At 40.6% G+C, this 21,374-nt stretch overlaps 1 protein-coding gene across 4 annotated transcripts; it reads right to left on the bottom strand.

Annotated features, from left to right (window-relative positions):
• Positions 1-47: 47 nt before the first annotated feature.
• Positions 48-16,208, bottom strand: figla (folliculogenesis specific bHLH transcription factor). Of its 4 annotated transcripts, XM_039803116.1 has the most exons (7): positions 16,120-16,208; positions 15,806-15,985; positions 13,366-13,512; positions 13,150-13,239; positions 9,833-9,985; positions 4,319-4,421; positions 2,585-3,333 (listed from the first exon to the last, which is right to left on the bottom strand). In XM_039803116.1, exons 2-7 carry the CDS (start codon positions 15,965-15,967, stop codon positions 3,236-3,238), a joined length of 753 nt encoding a protein of 250 aa, XP_039659050.1. In that variant the 5' UTR covers positions 15,968-15,985; positions 16,120-16,208; the 3' UTR covers positions 2,585-3,235. The 4 variants fall into 4 exon arrangements, with proteins under 4 accessions (XP_039659052.1, XP_039659050.1, XP_039659049.1 ...); XM_039803118.1 differs by lacking the exons at positions 2,585-3,333; positions 4,319-4,421; positions 16,120-16,208 and adding exons at positions 48-206; positions 1,778-1,828 and having other exon boundaries at positions 15,806-16,113; XM_039803115.1 differs by lacking the exon at positions 16,120-16,208 and having other exon boundaries at positions 15,806-16,113.
• Positions 16,209-21,374: the final 5,166 nt, after the last annotated feature.

Raw genomic sequence — 21,374 nt, 5'->3', positions numbered from 1 at the left:
ACAAACCCTTTCAGACAGAAATTAAAATAAAAAATAAATATGGAAGCTTTCTTTTACATTTTATTAAAGGGCTGCCAAGGATACAGTTCGTTAAATAAAAATAAATACATTCATATTTACGCAAACAAAATGTTAATTTCAAAAGTTAAATTAAACACAAAATAAAATAGCATTTTCTTCAAGATTTTCCTTTCTTCAACAGGCCCCTAAAAATAAAACAAAAATTACCTTCTATAAAATAGCACAGTTCCTTTAACAATTACTAAACCGAGTGACTTGTTGATAGAAATAACTTATCTGAAAGGTTGTTTTCCCCTCCCCCAAACACACTAAAGTGATGTAGGAGTTTTTAGCACACCATGAGGTCCCTATAAGTTCTGGTTACAGGTGCAGCAGAGCACACTACTGATCACACCTAACTGTGATGCTGGGTGCCACAGACTTGATACATTCCACCAGAAGAGGGCGCTGTAACAATGCATATCAAACCAGTGGAAACATTACTCTGTCTTTTCCACTGTGCTCCAGTGTTGTCAAAAATAAACCATTAAACATTTTAAGAGGCATTTATTATTTCTAAATGCAAGAGTCTAGTGACCTGAGCAAATCGCCAGTCACACCTAATTCCAACTTGAGCTGAGGTCTAATCAGCCAGACTAACCGAAAACATCTGTGGCAGTGTGCGGGGCATGTAAGCAGTGGCAGTGCAGTGGTGGCAGCAGGAAGCTACCTGGATTTAAGCATGCGTTCCATTTACCTCGGAAGTCTGGAGCCAGAGCTGGAAATGACGTCACACCCGACTTGACTTCGTTCCAGTCAAACAAGTCGGAGAAACAGCGGGGTTTGCTCTAGCCAGGTTAGCCATTGTTAGCAATACCAGTTGATAACCCCACATTACGCTGTATTTTGGGCTTACAAACAGCGTAACATCATGTCGACAGATAGAGGATGGACACTACTGTTTGAACAACTGGTTTAATGAGACACAAATAAGACAGAAGTGCTAATAAACGGTACATTACTACAGCGTTCGCTACTGTTGACGATTGAGCAGCCATGTTGGATTTTGTGGTCGGCTTTGTTCGGGGTACTGTAAGGTTCTCCGACTTTCTGAGTCGGAAATCCGTCTTCAGGGGGTGTTTCCATTTGAAATTTCCAACTTGGAACTGAAAAATTCCGACTTCAGAGTACAAATGGAACGCACCATGATACTAAACACTAAAAAATACAATTCAACATTTACTCTGGTTGTAAATCTGAATTATGTAGCCCACTAAAAGGACACAATGTTAAGCAACAGGCCTTTTCGACAGCAGACATTTTGACTTGTCATAGCCGGAAAAATGCAGGCGTTTCTAATAACATTAACAACAGATGGCTCGGTTCTATTCCAAGTGTCCCAATAAGAAGTGACAGCATGACAGTGGACCAGCATGAACAATACCAAGACCCTGAAAGCTAAATGCTATTCAGTCATTCATTTGAATTATTTACCCCTGTGCTTTGCCTACTGTGACATGAAAAAAGCTCTCCAGTGAGCAACGCCTGTGCTCGTTTTGTACCAATTGTCAATGGAAAATTTCATATGACGACAACCTTTCAGACCACATGGGGGCAACATTTGTACTACTATGTGTTTTGACATGATCATTTACACTGACTAGAATTTTAATAATCTTCCCCACTTTTGGTATGATTTCAGCAATCTGCATATTACCTGAAAATGTACTTGTACTGATTATTCAGATTTGATATTCATGTATTAAACATATCCAACCTGACAGGTTTCCAATAGTGGTCGAAGCCATCTGCTCTATGGTTGAGACATCTGTTGAATAAAGAAGATAACGCCAGTGTTAATATTTTTTCCTTCGTAGAATAAACCGCACGAAGAACCACTACCCTTGCCAATAATTAAACATTTTTCAGTTACTTGAGGATAAACTGGTCATGAAAAATCTCTTGCTAAGTGTTCAACTTTTCACTTAAGCCAGATTTCCTTATCTGAGCCGAGCTTTGGTTTTATCGTTTGTAATGTATACACAATCACAAACACACACACCTAGACCAACAGCTATTGTGACAGCCACAGTAAGCTTATAAACTGAACGGCACATCACACCAATCGAACAATAGAACAGTGGTCTTGTCTTGAACTAAAGCTCTTCACCTTGATTTATCCAATCAGATGACGAGGTACTTGTGAGGACCGTTTGAATGCCTCTGATGCGAGAGCTAAACTGAAAATCAAATGCCTCGTCTTGATTGCCAGCTGTAATTGTATCACATTCCTGTCAAATCATTTCATTACAAATGTGTCTGATTGCATATTGTTAAAAATGTCTGTAATAACTCCTGTATACATATATGAAGGCTGTAGGGGTGTCACGATACCAAAAATTCAGTAGTCTGTGCCAATACCAGTAAAATAACATGATTCTCGATGCCGATTTCGATACCACGATGAAAAAAAAAAAAAAAAAGGATTTTCTAAGATTCCATGTACTTTAACTTGAAACATGAACATCTTTATTAAAAAATATTTGAAAAATATCAAAATGTCATAAGACAAAACATGCAATGGAGCATAGAACATAAAGCGCTATTAATGGTCATTGGTCAAGTGCAACAACTAGTGTCCCCAGACCATAGACTGTATATTAACAGTCTATGTCACAGACACATTCCAGACTTCCAGATACCTTTTCAAAAAAGGTACTGTGCAAAAAACAGTGCAAAACAAACAGTTGCATGACCAGAGACGCTACAAACCACAGGTAAATATTGGAGATGTATTTGAAAGATGGAGACATTTTATGTCATTTCAACATTTGTGTACTCACATTGAATTATATAGCTAGAGTACCCAAGTTGGCATTTTAACAATTGGTAACACGCATTTCTCAATACGGAGTTCACTTTTTTAATTTTTATTGTTTAACTCTCTACACAGTTAGCACAACAGAAGACAATGTGGACTAAACTGTGGATTACATTTCATCCAAATTGACTCAAACTTAACCCCCACCAACACAAAATTACCATAAATGAAACTGCAACTTGCTACATTCTGCTTCATCAATAAAAGGAATAAAAATAAAAATGCATAAACATACAACACTGAGCGCCTCTTTTTGGGTTTCCTTGATGACTTCTAGTACTTGCAGACTCGTGCCAGATGAGGAAAGGGGACCTTTTGTAATTGTCAGTGTAGCGTTTCACCATTTTCTGCCAGTCAAAGAGTGGTTGGCAGCCCATCCCAGAATGGAGTCACTTTTCCTTCCACCTGGCTATCCATTCCTCCTCCTTCTTCTTCTTCTTCTTCTTTTCCTCCTGGAAGTGGAAAGGTTATGACCACCAGCCACATGAGTGAATGCCAGGTGTCTGGACATTACAGGGTGGTCTGTCTGTCTGTGCGGCCGTCTGATGGCATCAGTATTAAATTGAGACAGTTTTATGACCGGTTAAAAACGTCTCGTAGTTGCATAAAATAGTAGTCCAAATCTGTGTTTTGGTACAGCTGGTATTAACACCTGATGCGAAGTGTAGGCCTACAGGAGTACACATGAAAACCCTGAACATTCACGTAGGGTCACTTTTTCGCTATGAAGGTTCAATTGTGCAATTTATCCGCAGTTCACATGTATGCAAGAACTGTGGTGGTGCGTTACACTGTAGGCTCAACATTACTGATAATGTTTTGACCAATATAATGTAGAAGACATTACACTTCATAATGTTTTGTATCCATAACATGATTGTATTATTGTACAAATCAGCAGTAAAAGCAGTAGCCTATGTAAGTCAATTATAGCTGCTTTTACAATCAATTAGTGCCTAAAAATGTATCAGAATGCAGGAATTGAAGTCTTTTACGATAAAAATTTCTAAATCCTTGCTGACATTTCTAAAAAATAGACAATCCATGCAATAAAGAAGTGCCCTCTTTCTTAGTGTAGTGGAATCATCAAAATCCTTGCTGACATTTACTGAAAAATAGATAATCCATGCAATAAAGAGGTGCTCTCTTTCATATTGTAGTGGAATCGTGGTTTATGCTAAATAAATAAATGATACATATTGTAATGCTACCTACATATTGTAGTGCTACGGTTGGTTTATAAAGCACTGAATTTCTGATCTGCTGCTACATTATGAACCAGAACCTGAGTTGAACCTGAGACTTGTATGAAATGTTTTGGTTGCATTAGTGCATTTTGGATGTGACATTGCATGTTGTCCAGAGCTGCGTGTTGGTAAAGGGAACGGTCTGAACAGTTTTGAAAAAATGAACTCAGTACAAAGAAAAGTGTGTTACCAACTGCAAAATGGTTGAAGCGCCCTGCGGTCAACAAATCCCACACAACAGACAAGCAGGCCGCAGCGTTCCATGGCAGGTTCAGCCATGGCAACAGTTTCATCTGTGGCAGAAAAACATTTTGACAAGGAGGACTGTAAAAGGAGTCGAGATTGCGCGCAGCAGGACAAGAGCCTGTTGCTCTGTGCGCTCCGCTTTTCGTCACCAGGGGCGCATGCCAGCTGATTCTGCTTGAGTGACATGCGAGAGCTTTACAAACGCATCATCTTAGTTGAATATTTCATGACTGCAGTGTTAGAGCCTACATTATATGTAGATTTGGAAGGTCATTTACATTTAAAAAAGGTTGTAAATCTAGTTCTTCAAGTCAATTTTAACACACCACACCACAGTCAACTAGCCTGACAAGCCAGACACACATCAAGATGTGGTATTGGAAGTCAGTGTACGGGCTTATCTGCTAATGTTAGCTGCCGACCGTTAACTTGAACCCATCCAGCAAATAGACCGTACCGTAGAGGGATTTAATGTCACCGCGGCGCTCATTACACGTACAGTTTAACAATAAATACAAAGAGACAGTAATGTTAATACAGTGCGTCGGAGGAATACAGCGTTCTCCTGCAACGGGAGTCAGAGGGAACGTCACAGCAGCGTTAGCTAACATCAACTTCTTGTCTCATCTGGAGTCTGATAAACAGTAAATTCATTCAAGTCAGCATGCCCAACACTATTTTCCCCATAGCTGTCAAATTTCACGGGACCTGCGTGAGTGCGGATTTCATGTCGCGGTTTATCACTTAGCTATTGAGTGAAGTAGTACTCGCCCTGTTTATTTGGTTGCCATGACTTCGTGAGTGATGACGTCCTGTCACTGTTCCAGTTGCTCTGCTCACCCTAGGGGGAGAGAGAGAGCGAATGACCGTTCGCTTGAGTTCAGTAGAGCAGACGGCTCTACGACTTGTCATAAACAGCCGAAGGAACGGTGGTGCATAGCGGAAACCCTGTTGTGCGTCTGCCCTATTTCTGATACCATGGCGCTGGAAATTTTACCATGGCGCACCGCCACTATGCTATCAACATAGAGGAAACACTGATGGATTAAACTTTTGCCGTATCCAGTCGGCAAAACTCTGAACACATCTTCCTTTTTTAAGAATGACTTCAGTGCCGTTCTTTGTTCTTTTCACAAAGAAAAGCTTAACTCCAAGTCTTCCAGAGTCACGGCCAAAGCTGATTCCAAAGGTCGCTGTTCGCCAGCAGCAGCAGCCATCTTCTTTGTTTTCAAGTAGCAGGGACTTCACGCGGAACCGTCGCAACTCTGCCGTCATTATGTTAAGCCCGCCCATCGACTCTATACACAACGTGATTGGCCCGACTAGAGTTTGGTTTTTCCAGCTCGCAAGCCAACGAAGAGTTTCTAGACGACCGTGGCTGCAAATTACATTTGCTGCCGCTAGGGTGCCTCTAGATTTCTAGGCTAACAGTCAACTTTAATCAAACAAGTTTAGGCAAATTAGTCCGCCAATGTATGAAAAAAGCAACATGACCGGACGGGGGCGGCTGGTGGACGCAGGGGTAAACACACTCAGCAGCCTGCCGTTCAGTGTGCCTGTCAGTTTCATCTTAACAACAGGTTGGAAAAGAAATAAAGAAACAAACTCATTTATGACATTAACTGCTGCATAGAATTTACTGCTGCACGGTTAATGTAATGATTATAACAAGGAAATAAAGAGGAAAATGAAACTAAGAGCTAAGCATACAAAAAGAAATGGAATTTGTCCTCTGCATTTAAGCCATCCTATTCATAGTTTTCAGTCACGGGACTGTCGCAGAGACCTGGAGGACAAAACACACTAGAAACTAAAGGCGCTAACACACCAACCAGATTATCGGCCGTCAGACAGTCTGGCAAGGTTGGTGACTCGAGTCTGTTCTGTGTGTTCCGTGCCGTCGTCAGTCAGAGGAGGAGGAGCTGTCAGCGTTCATTTTGGCTGATTTGACTTGTTGAATTGGCGAGTGGGCAGTCGGACTCAATCAACAATCATATTGGTGGAATGCTAGCCCTTGACTAGCGAATCAGTGCACGAGAAAACCAGAGCCAACAACGCCAGTATCTTCTTATTACTGGCCATCGTATTTTCAACGACCCTTCTTGACTACTATCAACACTCTCTGCCTTGTCTGCCGACAGTCGCCCTCGGGTTGGTGTGTCACAGCCTTAAGGAGCTGCCGCACAGGCCTGTCAAATCTTCATCTTTTAAAACCCCCAAGTGTTTAGAACACCTCTCAAAAGAGAAGAAGAAACAAAGACACACACACACACACACACAACCACACACACACACACACACCACACACACACACACACACACACACACACACACACACACACACACACACACACACACACACACACACACACACACACACACACACACACACACACACACACAACACACACACACACACACTTTAGGGCTGGGACGATTCGTCGGCATAGTCGACTACATAAATGCGTAGATACGCGGGTTCTAGGGACACCTGATCTGTAGCCCTGCCTTAACTCTGAAGCTAGCCGAGCTCCGGCTACATGAGGTTTTTTGTTAGGTCGACGGTGCAGTGAGTGAGTCAGAGATAGCAGCACGAAAGGACGAGTATGGCAAGTATGGCAAGTGGTGGCCCACAAGAGTTAGAGGACCCGCCGGCCTCTTTAAGATCGCAAGTTTGGTAAAACTTCGAGACCGTATGACTGCAGCCTGGAGCCTTGCCCTCCCGCCTGGTGCCGTCCCTGCCTCGAAAACGTCGGTCTTCAGGTCAGTTCCAGTAGTAGCAGCACTACAGGCGAGAGAGAGTGGTGGACAAGACGAGGACTGTGTCAGCGTTGTTCAGCAGTTGTTGGGTATGTGAGTGGAAATACATCTAACATGCTAACGCATATCCGACGCCATCACCCAGATGTGCCCATCACTGGAACGAGACAAAAAAAAACAACTGTCTAACTGCTTAACCAGCCTTTAGATACAAATAATTAAAGTTAAATTAAAAGGAAGAAGAGCTTGGATGTTAAACAAGAGCTTATTCATTATTTTACCTACTACTGTTAAGAAAAGCAAATACAGGCTACTCTTTTTGCACGTGCTCTGTTCACTTTAAGTTTTTATTTTGGTATTCCTCCTGAAAATTATTTTATTTTGTGGTTGGATTGATAGCCTACACCTGGCTTCAGGTTGCACTACAAATTCAATTTACTTGAACAGTGCAGTGTTAAACAATTTTAATAGAGATTTGAACCTTATTGAAATTTGTTTTGTGTAAATTGTTAATAATTGAGCAATGGGTAAATAATCGCTAATTGAAAAATTAATCGTTAGATTAGTCGACTAATCGCAAAAATAATCGCTAAATTAAATCGTTTAAAAAAATAATCTTTTGGGACAGCCTTACCGTATTTCAATAATTTAAGTGCATGTAATTCAACTAGCTAGCAGGCTAGAAACAAATATCTATGATCCATTGTGTTTGATAATCCAAACAAAGACCCGTTTTCTTGTGGTGGTCGTCCTAAAATGAGCCGTGGTAAAAGTTACTATAGTCTGTTATAATCAAGGAGTTGATAAGTAGACAGAGTTAGCTAGCACAGCTAGCTAGTTGAAAAGGTGTCTACATCCCCGCCCGAGCTGTATGCTGCTTAAGCGATGTTTAGCTACATAGCAATTCCTGTGGAGAATTCAGAGAGCAGCAGGGAGCAGAGAAGACGTAGTAACGCAGCTTGCAAAGCAACTGTCTGAAAAAGTAAATGAAATGAGCTAGTTTCACCATGGAGATGGAAGAGATGGCTAGCTTGACCACAGTCAATGTTACATTGGTGGTCAGTTTCAGTGTCAGTGTAACGTTAGCCAGCTAGCGCGGTACGTATAATTGCACAAATCCAAAATATCCTCCTATGGATATGTTGTTTTTAACCTGAGGCAATATGTTATGGGTTTATGTTTAGGATGGAAGCACAGTAATTTCCACAAGAACTCAATTGAGTTAAGTTCTTGTTAACACTATGTCACATCCCCTTCATGATGGAGAACTGTGTCTTGACATAATTTGTGTCACAAATATGATATCAATTTAAGGTGCTCTAAGCGATGTAACGCACTTTTAGGCTACAACACTTTTTGTCACATACAGCAAAGCTAGCTGCCGGTCCCCTGAACACACTGTAAAAAAAACGCGGTCTCTGTAGACAGCCCAGGCTCCACAAACGGCAACAAAAACAAACTGCGCCAACCTGCACCACCAAACAAACAGTGTTCCAGCCAATAACAGACAAGGAGGATGTGGGGGTGGGGGTTGGGGGGGGGTTAGTGCGCGGAAGCATGGAAGGGAGGGGGAGGGGACGGGATGAGGAGGAGGGAGGGGCGAGCTAGCCTCCGTTTTGTTTGACAATACTTTGAACGTCAACAAGAAGTGACGTCACCCAACATCGCTTAGAGCACCTTTAATCAAATACACACATTAAGTGTAAAACCCTAGAGCAGGGGTCTCAAACTCAATTTACCTGGGGGCCGCTGGAGGCAGAGTCTGGGTGAGGCTGGGCCGCATCAGGTTTTCCACAAGAAAAGCTTTGTTAAAAAAATTCCAATCTTCTCAAATCTCTTTATTTTTATTATTTATATTCTTTTATCCCGCCGCGTACGCATCACTTTGATTTACTTTGTCAGAGAGAGAGAGACCTCATATTAACTCTCTAAGTGCCATTAACGTGTGTGTGTGTGTGTGTGTGTGTGTGTGTGTGTGTGTGTGTGTGTGTGTGTGTGTGTGTGTGTGTGTGTGTGTATGTATGTATGTATATACACACATACATACATACATACATACATACATACATAATACATACACACACATATACATATAATGAGAGCTATATAAATGTATATACATTTATATACATATATATAGGCTACGTATAATGTCCTGGGCAGCAACTTAAAATAAGTGGTGTTGTGAACGCAGCGCGCTGGGACGAATGTCCGCATGTGCCCAATAGAAACGAGGCAGCCAGGCACGGAAGAAAACACTCCATGGCAACGCTGCTGTAACTTTCACTCATTGAGGAATGTTTCTCTGCTTGCATCAAGCCCGGCCGATGTCCCGCCCCCGAGAGCCATATACCCCACCGTGATTGGTGGGTTCGTTCAGCTCCGCACACAACACTGTAAAGTACCATACATATCAAACTTGCGGTCCGCACTAACATTAAACTTTCATATCATCGTCCCGCGGGCCGCAATTGGCCCGCGAGTTTGAGACCCCTGCCCTAGAGGGAGAAATGTATAGCCCTGACACATCTATTAAGTTTTCTGAGTCGTGACTGACTGGTACCCACATTAACAGTCAATCTTCATAACTGCTGCACTACAATAGCTCCCTTGCAAGCGTCAGAGGTGTAGCTGGAGTGCAGCTGTCAAACATCAAGCATAAAATTAGGCAAAATATAAGGAAAGTGAAATTAGTTACCAAAGTCTGATCCGGTGCTACTTGAATGATGAACTGGTATGCAGGCATCACACAATGTTGCAACACCAGTCTGCTCATATCTCCATCCTCAGATACCGGTTCCGGGGTCATGGTGAAACCATCTTCCATGCGCTCCTCTGACAAGCTCAGCAACTGTATTTAAAAAAAAAAAATAAAAAAAAAAGCATGCAAGTAAAACAACAACATATAACCTATAACCCCCTACTATTAAATTATCACCTGCTTTAGACTTGAAAAGTGAATCCATGACAGGTACAATGAATTAACCCCAGATGCGTCTGCGCTGCGTTCAGCAATAGCCACCACTCAAGACAATGCTTGTTATTCCACCAGCCGCGACGTGCGTCCCAGAAGCGATTGAGAAGCGTCTCTCCCCTCCGCTAAAAATGTATGGACGTTCAACAGGGAGTGGAAAGGCTTGAGTCGGGCAGCCAAAACACTCCACTTCAGCAGCTCCCGGTGTGGTATGACGCATGGCGGAAGACGGAACAAAACTTGAACACGTGCGCATCGGTCCGTGTACTTGGCGGCCAACGGATTTTCGTTTTGAAAGGAAAAAAACAAAAACGAAAAAACGGCTAGTTTCCCAATTACCATTAGTAAATAGGAAAACAAAAAACCCATTATTCTTTTTTTTTTTGATATTAAAAAACGGAAAAAGAAAAACTATCTCGTTATCCAATTGTCTTTGATGCGTTTGTAGATGCAACTCCGAAATTAAAATGCGTGTATAAATCTTATTCTTCATTCATTGTTTTCGTGACCCGGAAGTGATCGTAAGTAGTAAGCGGCTGCATACCCGGAAATCATTTGGACATCAATGAGACCATGGACAGTTAGAATGATACGGACGTAAAAATGTTTTTAGACGAATATGCTAGTTTTATATTAGAAAACCGAAAGAATGGGATGTCTTGTGGGGATATAGCAGCTGCGTTGGGTTCACAGTTTGGAACGATACAGGGGTTTTCTGAGAGGAGTGTGCGGAGCTGGTGTGCTCAGCAGGGACTTGTGGCGAAACACAAGTTGACTTTTATTATGAAGTGGTCACAGGAGATTAGCGCTGACCGCTCTCATTCATCAAAAATGAGTCTACACAACAAAAACAATGAATGAGGAATAAGATTTATACACACATTTTAATTTCGGAGTTGCATCTACAAACGCATCAAAGACAATCGGATAACGAGATAGTTTTTCGTTTTCCATTTTTTAATATCAAAACAAAAAACGAATAATGGGTTGTTTTCCGTTTTCCTATTTACTAATGGTAATTAGGAAACAATTTCGTTTTTTTCCTTTCAAAAGTTGGCCGCCAAGTAGACGGACCCGCATCCGTGCCTGGTGGAATTTCGGGGTAAGGAAAGAAAAAAAAAAAAAAAAAAAAGCATGAGAAAAGATAACATATCGACAACACCGTTAGTTTAATCAAAATACGGCTCAAACACTGGCTGTTTTCATTTTCAAATGGAAAAGGGTCAAAGTTAAAGTTGTTAAGTTATCGCCTTCACAAACACCGGACCGGATTGTTATACAGAAATTTACCACTAGGTCTCCACTTGGCTCAGCCGCTCCCGAGTGAGAGGCTTCCCACTTCCCCTCAGCCCTTAATATTCATAACACCATCTGTCGCAGGGGACCACTTGGAGAGCTGAGGGATAGTGGGCAGGGCAGGACCGGTGGATTAAAATGGAGAGCACCTGCCCTTGTTCACTTTCAGCCCCAACTGTAGAGATTGACGGCCAGGCTTGGCGCTCTTGCTTCAAGTCTGTTTAATTTTCCATCTCATTTTTTAATAATTATGGCATTCTATCCCCGTTTTATGTTCATTCTGTCTATTTATGATTGACTTATTGTAAAGCAATTTGTGCTGCATTTCTTGTATAAAAAAAAAAAAGGTGCTATACAAATGTATTTTATAAAACGTATTGTTATTATTGTTCTTTTTGCTGCTTGTTACAAAGACTCATTTCAATTAGGCTTGGTAATCAGCTGCATGAGTCTCATAACTATTATTGCTATGGGTTTATAATATCTTGCTAAAACTGAATTTCATCCATGCATTTACAGATAATCTTGGGAATAGAGAAATCTCAAGTACAGAAATCTAAGTAAATATTAACTGACAGTTATATTAACCTACTTTTTTCAGTAAAATATCAAGCTGTCAATGCTTAACAAAACTATCTGCTAAAAAGTTTAAATGTATATAATTATTATTATTTTTTGCATGATCAATGAATTAGCATTTTTCCTCCTGTGTAGATTTGTAGAATCAAATTTAGACTGTAATTGAACATTCCAGTCACCCCCACAGTAATTCCTGATGATTCTTAAATTAATAGATTAATTATGTTTAAAAAGAAAAAAAAGATCTATCTTGCCCTGGTGGCATGTACACATTTAGTAGGGTAACTTCTTCTTTTGGTCTATTTTACCTTTAATTAGTATAAAACAACCTTCCTTATCTTTGACTTCAGCTGTTAGTTGGAAGTTTATTTTATTAGGTAGTAATTTAGCCACACCCCTCTTATTTCCTGATTTATGGAAAGAGTAGAATGTATTCACAAACCCCATCTTTCTTAGTTTCTCGTGCTCTGCATCTGAGAGATGTGTCTCTTGCCAATAAATAACTTGCAAACGTTGCCATTTGATTTTTGCAATGACTTTGCTTCTTTTCACTGCATTACGTAGCCTATTCAGATTAAGTGATATTACCTTATATTCCTGATAATGCATTTACATTGTCTTACTCTGTTCCTGACAGCCCACTGTAAACTAAAACATTGCCCTTGTAACTAGATGGAAACAGTAACAAAGATAAACATAACCGAACACAGTAAATATTATAATATAAATATACAGTAAGTATATATATGCTCAAAGTATTGTTTATTTAAGCAGAGTCTGGTGAATTTGGCGATGGAGATTTTAGAACTGTTTCTGGTGAAGCAAAAAGAACCTTACTCTTTAACAAAAAGGTCTATCTCTGTTGCGATTCTTGACATACTGTTGTCAGACACTTAGGTCAATAATCTGAGCCTATCAGTGTAAAAAAAAAAAAAAAAAAAAAGCACTTTTAGTGGACTGAAATTGACGATGCACAATTGCAATAGGGATTTGCAGCCTGGACTCGCTCAATACTGGACCAATTCAGATGCGTTTGCATAAAAAATAAACCGATATAAACTTGTACACTGGACCAGCAATACCAGAAATCCACCCAACTCTGGTTCACATAAACTAAACTGTGTCACACCAACTTCACTGAACTGTGGAAAAAGACAAACACTTACATCATCCACTCTCCATAGGTCGTTGCCCAAGCCGTCATTCTGACCATAAGTGATTGCTTTCTTTAGGAAATCAGTCCCACTGCCACCATCCTAAGAAATAGAAAATAACACTAACCAACATCTCAAAATAAGTGGCAGTGCTGACCTTGGAAAACACAGGGCCTAAACACAGGACACTTACCATTTGATAAGAGTCCTGATGAATACAGTACTTACACTGGCAGTGTCCTGCAAAACTGCAACAAGTAATCGAATGTATTCTGTTGCAGCTTTGAGTGTGTCCACTTTACTGGGCTTGCGGTCAGGTCGCATTAGTGGCACCATTCGCTTCAAGCGGGTGAACATGTGGTTCAAGTTCCTGATCTGCACAGACAAGAAGCTGAAGTTTCATATTAACTATACACCTGATTAGATCATCAGATAATTCTTTCGGAATTATGTAACCATAATTTAAAACAAGGCAAAACAATCAGAATGAATAAGAACATGTACGATTTTATAGTGCGTGAAGCAGTGACATTTGTTTTCACCTCACCCTTAATTGCTGACAGTATGAGCCATAGGCGTAATATACAGGGTATACGTAATAATCAAAACTGGCGCGCCAACCCCAAAAAACTACTAATTTTGTTTACATTAATAAAGACAATTGCACAATAACTTGATGCAGAAACGGCACTAACTTCTGCAGAAACATTCACCAAAATGCAGGAAATGAAGTGTTTCATATGCTCAAAATTTCATCTTTGCTCAAAAGTGGAGATCTCAGCGGCTCAGCACCCCCCCCCCCTCCCCTCCTAATGTTGAACCCAAAGTTACTTGGAATTATGAGCTATAATGGTTTTGCAAAATCTAGCACATCATGCAAAAGGAATACAAGTACTTGTTGGTCCTGATTTGATCATAATTCACAGTGTGCAGTTTTTTAATACAGCACATAAATAGGGCTCTGTACAAAAGCTGTTGCAGCAACCCAAGCCAACACAGGTCTTCAGATGCTACTATAATAGACTCAGTCAACCTTTGAAAGTTGCATTTCAAACCGACATAGCCAACTGAGTGTTACCAGCCCCTTCAAATTAACAGTACAAACCATTGCTTTCACAATATTTTGACTAATATCTTCCAGACAGTTTCTCAATCTTCAATTTTGAGAATGAAGGAAAAATCTAGTCTGCTTCCTCCCACTTAGTGCCAAACTGTATCCAATTTTAAGGTTAGGCTTACGCAAAATACAGAACTCTTAAAACATTTAGGTCTGTATGTGAGCCTAATATTGTCCACGGGTAAATTGTGTGTATTTAAAGGGGTGATAGAATGCAAAACCGATTTTACCCTGTCATAGTTAAAATAATAGGACATACATAGAAGCTCAAAATCCCATTGACACCCCTTTACTATGAAAATCTCATATTTTGAAACTGCCGCTGAAAACGGGCGAATCTCAACAAAGCTGAAGTTGACGTCAACCTCCCAAAAACCGGAACCTTTGTCAGCCCATGGGTGTATTAAGAGAACGGTCACACCCCAACATTTACATAGGCTACACAACTGACCTGAGATCAGGTAGTCTTCTGAATCTAGCTAGGTCACGCAGATCTCTGCTATTCCATTACAAAATTCACTTCTGAAACTTTTTTTTTTTTATGCGAGAAATCAACTATGTAAAGCTGAAATACCCGCGCAAAGTCACCGTCTCTTGGGCTCATGACAACCAAATCACTCACATACACCGGGCATTTAGCTAGCAGGAAGAGGGGAGTTGAAGGCCCTGGAGCTCTGTCAGGGCAGGGGCATTTGGTTGTCATTAGCCCAAGAGACGGTGACTTTGCGCGGGTATGGAGTGCTGTGGGCTGCCAGTCGTGACGGAGCTCCAAGTACCTCAGAGCAGGCCGGGGTGTGTGAAGGAAGGCAGGCCGGGCGGCGAGGCAGCAACACAGGCAGCACCGGCGCTGAACTCCGACACACAGTCGGACAAAATCTGCAATTAGCCATCCATTTTCGTAAAGCGGCCCATATTTCAGCTTTACATAGTTGATTTCTCGCATAAAAAAGTTTCAGAAGTGAATTTTGTAATGGAATAGCCCGATAAACAATGTATAACTTTGCAGTGTCTGAAATATGAGAGTCTCCCATGTGTTTCTATGTAATTTGCTCAAACCAATCAGCACGTAGCTCATTCGGAATATTAATGAGCATACCATATTTGGAAGAAAAGCTCTTGTTCCAAATAGAGCAAATAAAGCCATATTCACAGGGTAGTTAAGGGCCTAATAAAATAGCATTCGGGCAATTTTCAGCCCAACCAATGTTACATACCCTATTAGGAGACCTTAAGGAACAGTGTAAAATACCCTATATAATCATTCTATCACCCCTTTAACAATAATGTTGCCCGGTCTTAACCAGCTTTAAAGCATTTACAGCTAGCTAACTACATTTCAGGTCAGGATAAACAGGAGAAAGCTAAACTAACTTACGTGCGAGCAAATGTTAGCTAACTTAACAGAGTTTGACGGGAGTTTCTCTGCTCAGGGGAACTGAACCGAACCTGCTTCCCTCCTGTCAATTACCAAACTATCAACCATTTATCCGTGGTTCATACAGTGTACTTTCCATTGACATATATAAACGGTACTTTACAATGAACACTCACTCTTAGTCGTTCCTTGGCGTTGACCAATTCCCTTTTTTTCACAGTTTCATGAAAGTCCTCCGCGACGAAGTATAAGCCGTCCTTTCCTCGTCTGAACTTTTCAATGTTGCTGTATGCAGGGAGTGCAGACTCGCCCGTCAACCGCTTCAAAATATCGCTCATTAATTCCTCCTCTGGCACCTTCATTTTAACAAGTAACAAATGTTAGACTCGATAATCGGTTGCTTCTGTAAATTATTTTTAATTTCAAGTCATGTTCTCAAGTCAACATCAAAGGAAGGAGAAGAGCTGCGAGAGAACGCAGGACCACACACCTGTGCTACGTGCTTAATTAGGCCCTGAAGAAACTGAAGCTGCCGCTGTTGTGAGTTGAATTAAATCCTTTTACCGGTCAGCTGTGTTCAACTACAGAGGCTACTTTACTTCTGGTACTTTGTGTCAAAACCAGTTTATTCCCTGTGTTATTTGCGGCAAAAGTAAAAAAAAAAAATGCAATATGCAAAACAAAGCATTTTTGTGGAGGCTTTAATTAGCTTATTAACACGATTTTGGTACTTCTCATCTGCCATCCCAAAAATATCGTGAAACCTGCAGGTCAAACTTGCTCAGTGGGTACAGTATAGGCCAGCGGTTCCCAAAATGGGGTCCGGGGACCCACAGGGGTCATTGACTAGCTACGTTTACATGCAGCCAATAACCCGTTCAAAACCGGAATATTAGCAATAACCCGGTCGCGCACGGCCATGTAAACACCGGCAAAACCCCGAATATGCTCATATTCCGGTTTTTAAAAACCCGAATATGCTAAATGGGTTACCCCTTTTCTAACCCGAAATTTTGGTCTTGTAAACGCGTATTGGCATATCCCCATCAAAAGGAACACTGATTTGTGTTCTGCGCATGTTCTATTCGCAAGGAATCTTGGTCTTTTGAGTAGAGGAACTTCTTGTATGCGCCAGAAAACATAGTTATAATAATAATTATATACTATAATAATATAGTTATATATATATATATATGTCAATGCAGAAAACCTGCGCGCAGTATACCGGAAGTAAACAAGAAGTAGAGGTAAACATGGCGAGACGCAGCACAGCACCACACTTTTGGAGCGAGGAGGAAACCAATGTCTTCATTAGTGTGGTGAAAACCATGAATATAATGTCTTTTGTTGACGGCAGAAAGTACCGAGATAGTGAGATTTATAAGAAGGTGACCGAAAAGTTATTGCGTCTTAAGGTTGTCCGTAGGCTACGTCCAGACGCTAACCGTGCGTCGCCGTTTACGTCGGGATATTGCCAATTGATTACAAATGCCATGTATACAGGAGTAACTCTCTCTGCTCACGCATGTGTGAGCACGGGTTATTCAGAATGTTTCAGAAACCCGAATAGTGACCTTAACCCGACCATAACCCGAAAATTGACAGCTTGTAAACGTAGTCAGTGAGAAATCATTTATGTTTACTATAATGCCAGCTATATGTAACACAATGACATAAATATAATATATGACTATTTTGGTCATTAGTCCATGAGCCAGGGCCCCAAATTTGGGCCATCGGTATCATCTGGGGGGACAAAGGCTCATAGTGATTTTTGGCAAGGTATACATCCCTAGTACTAGAAAAATCACGATAGCAGTGCAGGGGTGGTAGCGAATCACTTTTTTTCAGCTCATGAAGTTACTAACCCCCTAAGATAAATTCCGTTTTTGAAATCTGGTGTATATCTGGTTTAGGCTCATGGTAGGTAGGTATGCTTTCTTTTATCCCTGGGGCATGACAGAACACCAGGGACACAAAACTCAACAACTTCAATACTCAAGGCACTCTGATGATTCAGAAAATGTACAATATACCCATACTATTTATATGTGAGAGCCTTAAATTAGACTTATGCAGCCAGCACAGGTCTTCAAAATAGAATGGAGCCAATAGAATGGACAAATAGAATACCTTTAAGTCCAGGGCCAAATGGCCTCTTTATTCATGTACAGTTGTAATAAAAAGTAATTGTTTCAATAGTGTTGTCAACATAACACTTGTAAGTGGTTTAACAAAATGCTTAGAAAATAACACTTAAAAACACGGATTGGAACGCTTCCAATCCGTGTTTTTAAGTGTTATTTTCTAAGTAATTTAAATACTCGAAAAAGGTCAATTTGCACATCGTTACACAACAACAAACATTATTGCGTTATATATATATCGCACAACCCTACTATAGCTATAATTTAATACCGCTTCTATTCCCATCAATCCTGACAATAAGCAGATAAAAAGTATTTTGTAACTTACATTTAATACCCGTGGAACTCATTGGAAGTTGATTGAAGATGGCATAGTTGGTAGTGTTGTTATAACCAGTCAACTGAACCTATCATCTTTTCACAAAACTGACAAAACCTTGTCAAAATCCATCAACATTACGTGCATGAGCTACTTTCTGACATTCTAACTGAAAGTGGCTGAATATCAAAATACATGATAGAAGCATTTTGTTAAACCACTTACAAGTGTTATGTTGACAACACTATTGAAACAATTACTTTTTATTACAACTGTACATGAATAAAGAGGCCATTTGGCCCTGGACTTATAGGGTATTCTATTTGTCCATTCTATTGGTACCATTCTATTTTGAAGACCTGTGCTGGCTGCATAAGTCTAATTTAAGGCTCTCACATATAAATAGTATGGGTATATTGTACATTTTCTGAATCATCAGAGTGCCTTGAGTATTGAAGTTGTTGAGTTTTGTGTCCCTGGTGTTCTGTAATGCACCAGGGATAAAAGAAAGCATACAGTTTAGACGGAAATTGGGAGAAAATGTGTGTTATTTCTGGTTTAAAGAAGTCATGTGACCTCTGTGATTGTCAGACAGATTCAGTACTGGGCTTAAATGAAAGCCTAAAAGGTCCCCTTTCCAATGATACCAAGCACCATATTATAAAATATTGATAATATCCCTACCATGAGCCTAAACCAGATATACACCAGATTTCAAAAACGGAATTTATCTTAGGGGGTTAGTAACTTCATGAGCTGAAAAAAAGTGATTCGCTACCACCAGTGGTGTAGTCTACGTGATACGCAGGTAGACGCAGTATACCCATTAAGAAAACTCCAGGATCCATATACCCACTTAAAAATGCACAATGACATAACAACATACTTTCCATTGTATTTTTTATATATTTTGAATTGTCATGTGTGTTTTTCTTCTTCGCATAGGCTAAATAAAGGTATTCCCACCGTAAATTGGTTCATGGAAGTTATCTGAATGCAGGAAATTAAGTCTTTAGACGCTCAAAATAAGCCAGACCCCCCACTATGATATGCCTCCCTCCCCCAAAGGCAGATTCTGGCCCATATGAATAGGCCAATATATTTATATACAGTACAGTATACCCACTACAATACATTAGACTACACCACTGGCTACCACCCCTGCACTGCTATCGTGATTTTTATAGTACTAGGGGTGTATACCTTGCCAAAAATCACTATGAGCCTTTGTCCCCCCGATGATACCGATCAACCCCCCTGGCTCATGCACTACATGGGTTTCATAAACATTTTGTAATAAAACATCTCAAAGCAACAATCCTGTCAGATCTAATGGGAGTCTGTGGTCTAAATTGTGTCAGTTTAGGGGTCCTTGACAGGAAAAAGTATGGAAACCACCGTAGGCTTCCCAGTTTTGGGAAATCGTGTGCTTTCAAATATATTTAAAGCTACAGCGCATAGTTTCCCCCATGAGGAATTCCAGGTAATGACGACAACAACACTGGCAGTGCATCCACATGACGCAAGCCTTCGGTGATGGCTCACCACCCCCACCCCAACTCCACGCAGTTGCTGAAAGCATTTATCCCGTCAAATAAAGGAGGACACGGAGGATTAAAAAATAAATCATGGACTTTTCAGAAGAGGTCATTATCTGGTAATTGTTATGTCCTCTTCGTCTCCAAGATAAATGTTGCTGTTGTCTTTTCTCGCGGTGACGTAAAACCATAGCGCAAAACGCATCACTCGCCGGACTACACCATTTTGTAAACATAGCCATACTGAGAAATCCAGGGAGAGTTTTCTGGAGCTGATAGTCTTAATTAGTTTTGTATCAACTCATTTGGCAATGGCTTAAATGTAACAGCCGGTCATTAATAAAAAAAAATAGTCGCACACTACAGCGTTAAGAAATTGAAGGACAGAGGAATGTAGAGTGAAAGCAAATAAAGAAAGGGTGTAGTGAAGGATGAAAAGGAAAAAAAAACAGGAGTAGAAATATAATAATAATCTATGCACATCTTTACAATAAAGTGTAATTTGTAAGTATGCATGGGTTGAAATATTATTTTGGTAACACTGAACACTTGCTGTCCTCCTCGTGTTCAATGTCATTTTATAGTTTTATAAAAGTTGCTTTCATCTGTTCCTGTGTTATGTTAATAAAGAGCTGCCACAATGTTTTTTCTCGCAGTATTTTATAAAACAAAATTTTTTCTTATTAATTAATATTAACAGTCTATGGTCCAATCGGAGTTTTCTGTTGCACGACTCAAACAACCTTTGAACGTACATCTTCCACCAAAACAAGTTCCTTCCTGAGGCTATTTTGCAGCGGCTCCGTTTGAACAGTCAGCGCATCCGGACTGAGATGCAACCACCTCCTTTGCAAAATCACATTTAATGTGTTTTTTTGCTGTCTTTCAGACTTTCTAAAATCAATCTGGATAGAATCTTGATATACCAAAAAACGGATTTGGGCTGGAACAGTCTGAACAAAGCCATAATATCGTAAGCCATCGTAGTTAATGCGACTTTTAAGTCTATAGACAAAGCTTGTCTATATTAGAAATTCTTTGGTATAGATCAATTCTGCGCTGGCGGGAGCAGGCGCGTAGCCAGTAATGGGCCAGGGCGGCACTGGCCCGCCCACTTTACTCATTGGCCCGCCCACTTTACTCACTGGCCCGCCCACTTTACTCACTGGCCCGCCCAGCCAAGTTTGATCAATTTGTTTTGTATTGTTATGAAAAATATTCAAATGTAGGCTATGCAGAGGTTAAATTGGGCCGGTGCTCAGCTCCGTCTCCTTCAGCATCAAACATTTTGCCGGGGCTTCAGCCCCGAATGTTTTGAATGTAGCCCCGAATGTATTTTGAAAAGTTGACTGACAAATATGAAACCGGACGTCTCTTTGTGTCCATTCTCGCTGTAAAAAGCTGTGCAGCTTCAGGTTTATGGACGCGCTCTGCTGTCGACATGCTGCGGCAGATGTGTTGCGTTTGTGCTCCGTGCATTTCTGCCATAAGTTTCGGGTTTCCACCTCCGATGTAGAGCTTCCCTAAACGTCTCAAACGGGGTTCTGCGTCTGTCAGAAGGTCTGAGATCTAACGTATCAGCAGAGCAGTCACGTAATGCACAGCAGGCTATGGTGCAGGTAGATTATTTTCTGAAATATAGTGACTTTATTCTCGTAATAGCCTATCATAACTTTATTTTTCACCAAATATCACGACTCCAAATCTCAGAGAACACAGATGGGATGAGTTATATTTTGAA

The sequence above is a fragment of the Perca fluviatilis genome, chromosome 6 (assembly GCF_010015445.1).
Source record: "Perca fluviatilis chromosome 6, GENO_Pfluv_1.0, whole genome shotgun sequence".
Lineage (NCBI taxonomy): Eukaryota > Metazoa > Chordata > Actinopteri > Perciformes > Percidae > Perca > Perca fluviatilis.
This window is presented reverse-complemented; position numbering and strand designations above follow the sequence as displayed.

Bases quoted from the DNA above. Each gene is read 5' to 3' on its own strand.
- figla (XM_039803115.1), bottom strand. From the start codon at position 15,991: ATGAAGGTGCCAGAGGAGGAATTAATGAGCGATATTTTGAAGCGGTTG. The intron at 9,986-13,149 runs GTAAGTGTTTGT...TTTTAAATACAG, and splicing joins ACCTATGGAGAGTGGATGAT to TTGCTGAGCTTGTCAGAGGA. The intron at 3,334-4,318 runs GTAACACACTTT...TTCCACTTCCAG, and splicing joins CTTCAACCATTTTGCAGTTG to GAGGAAAAGAAGAAGAAGAA.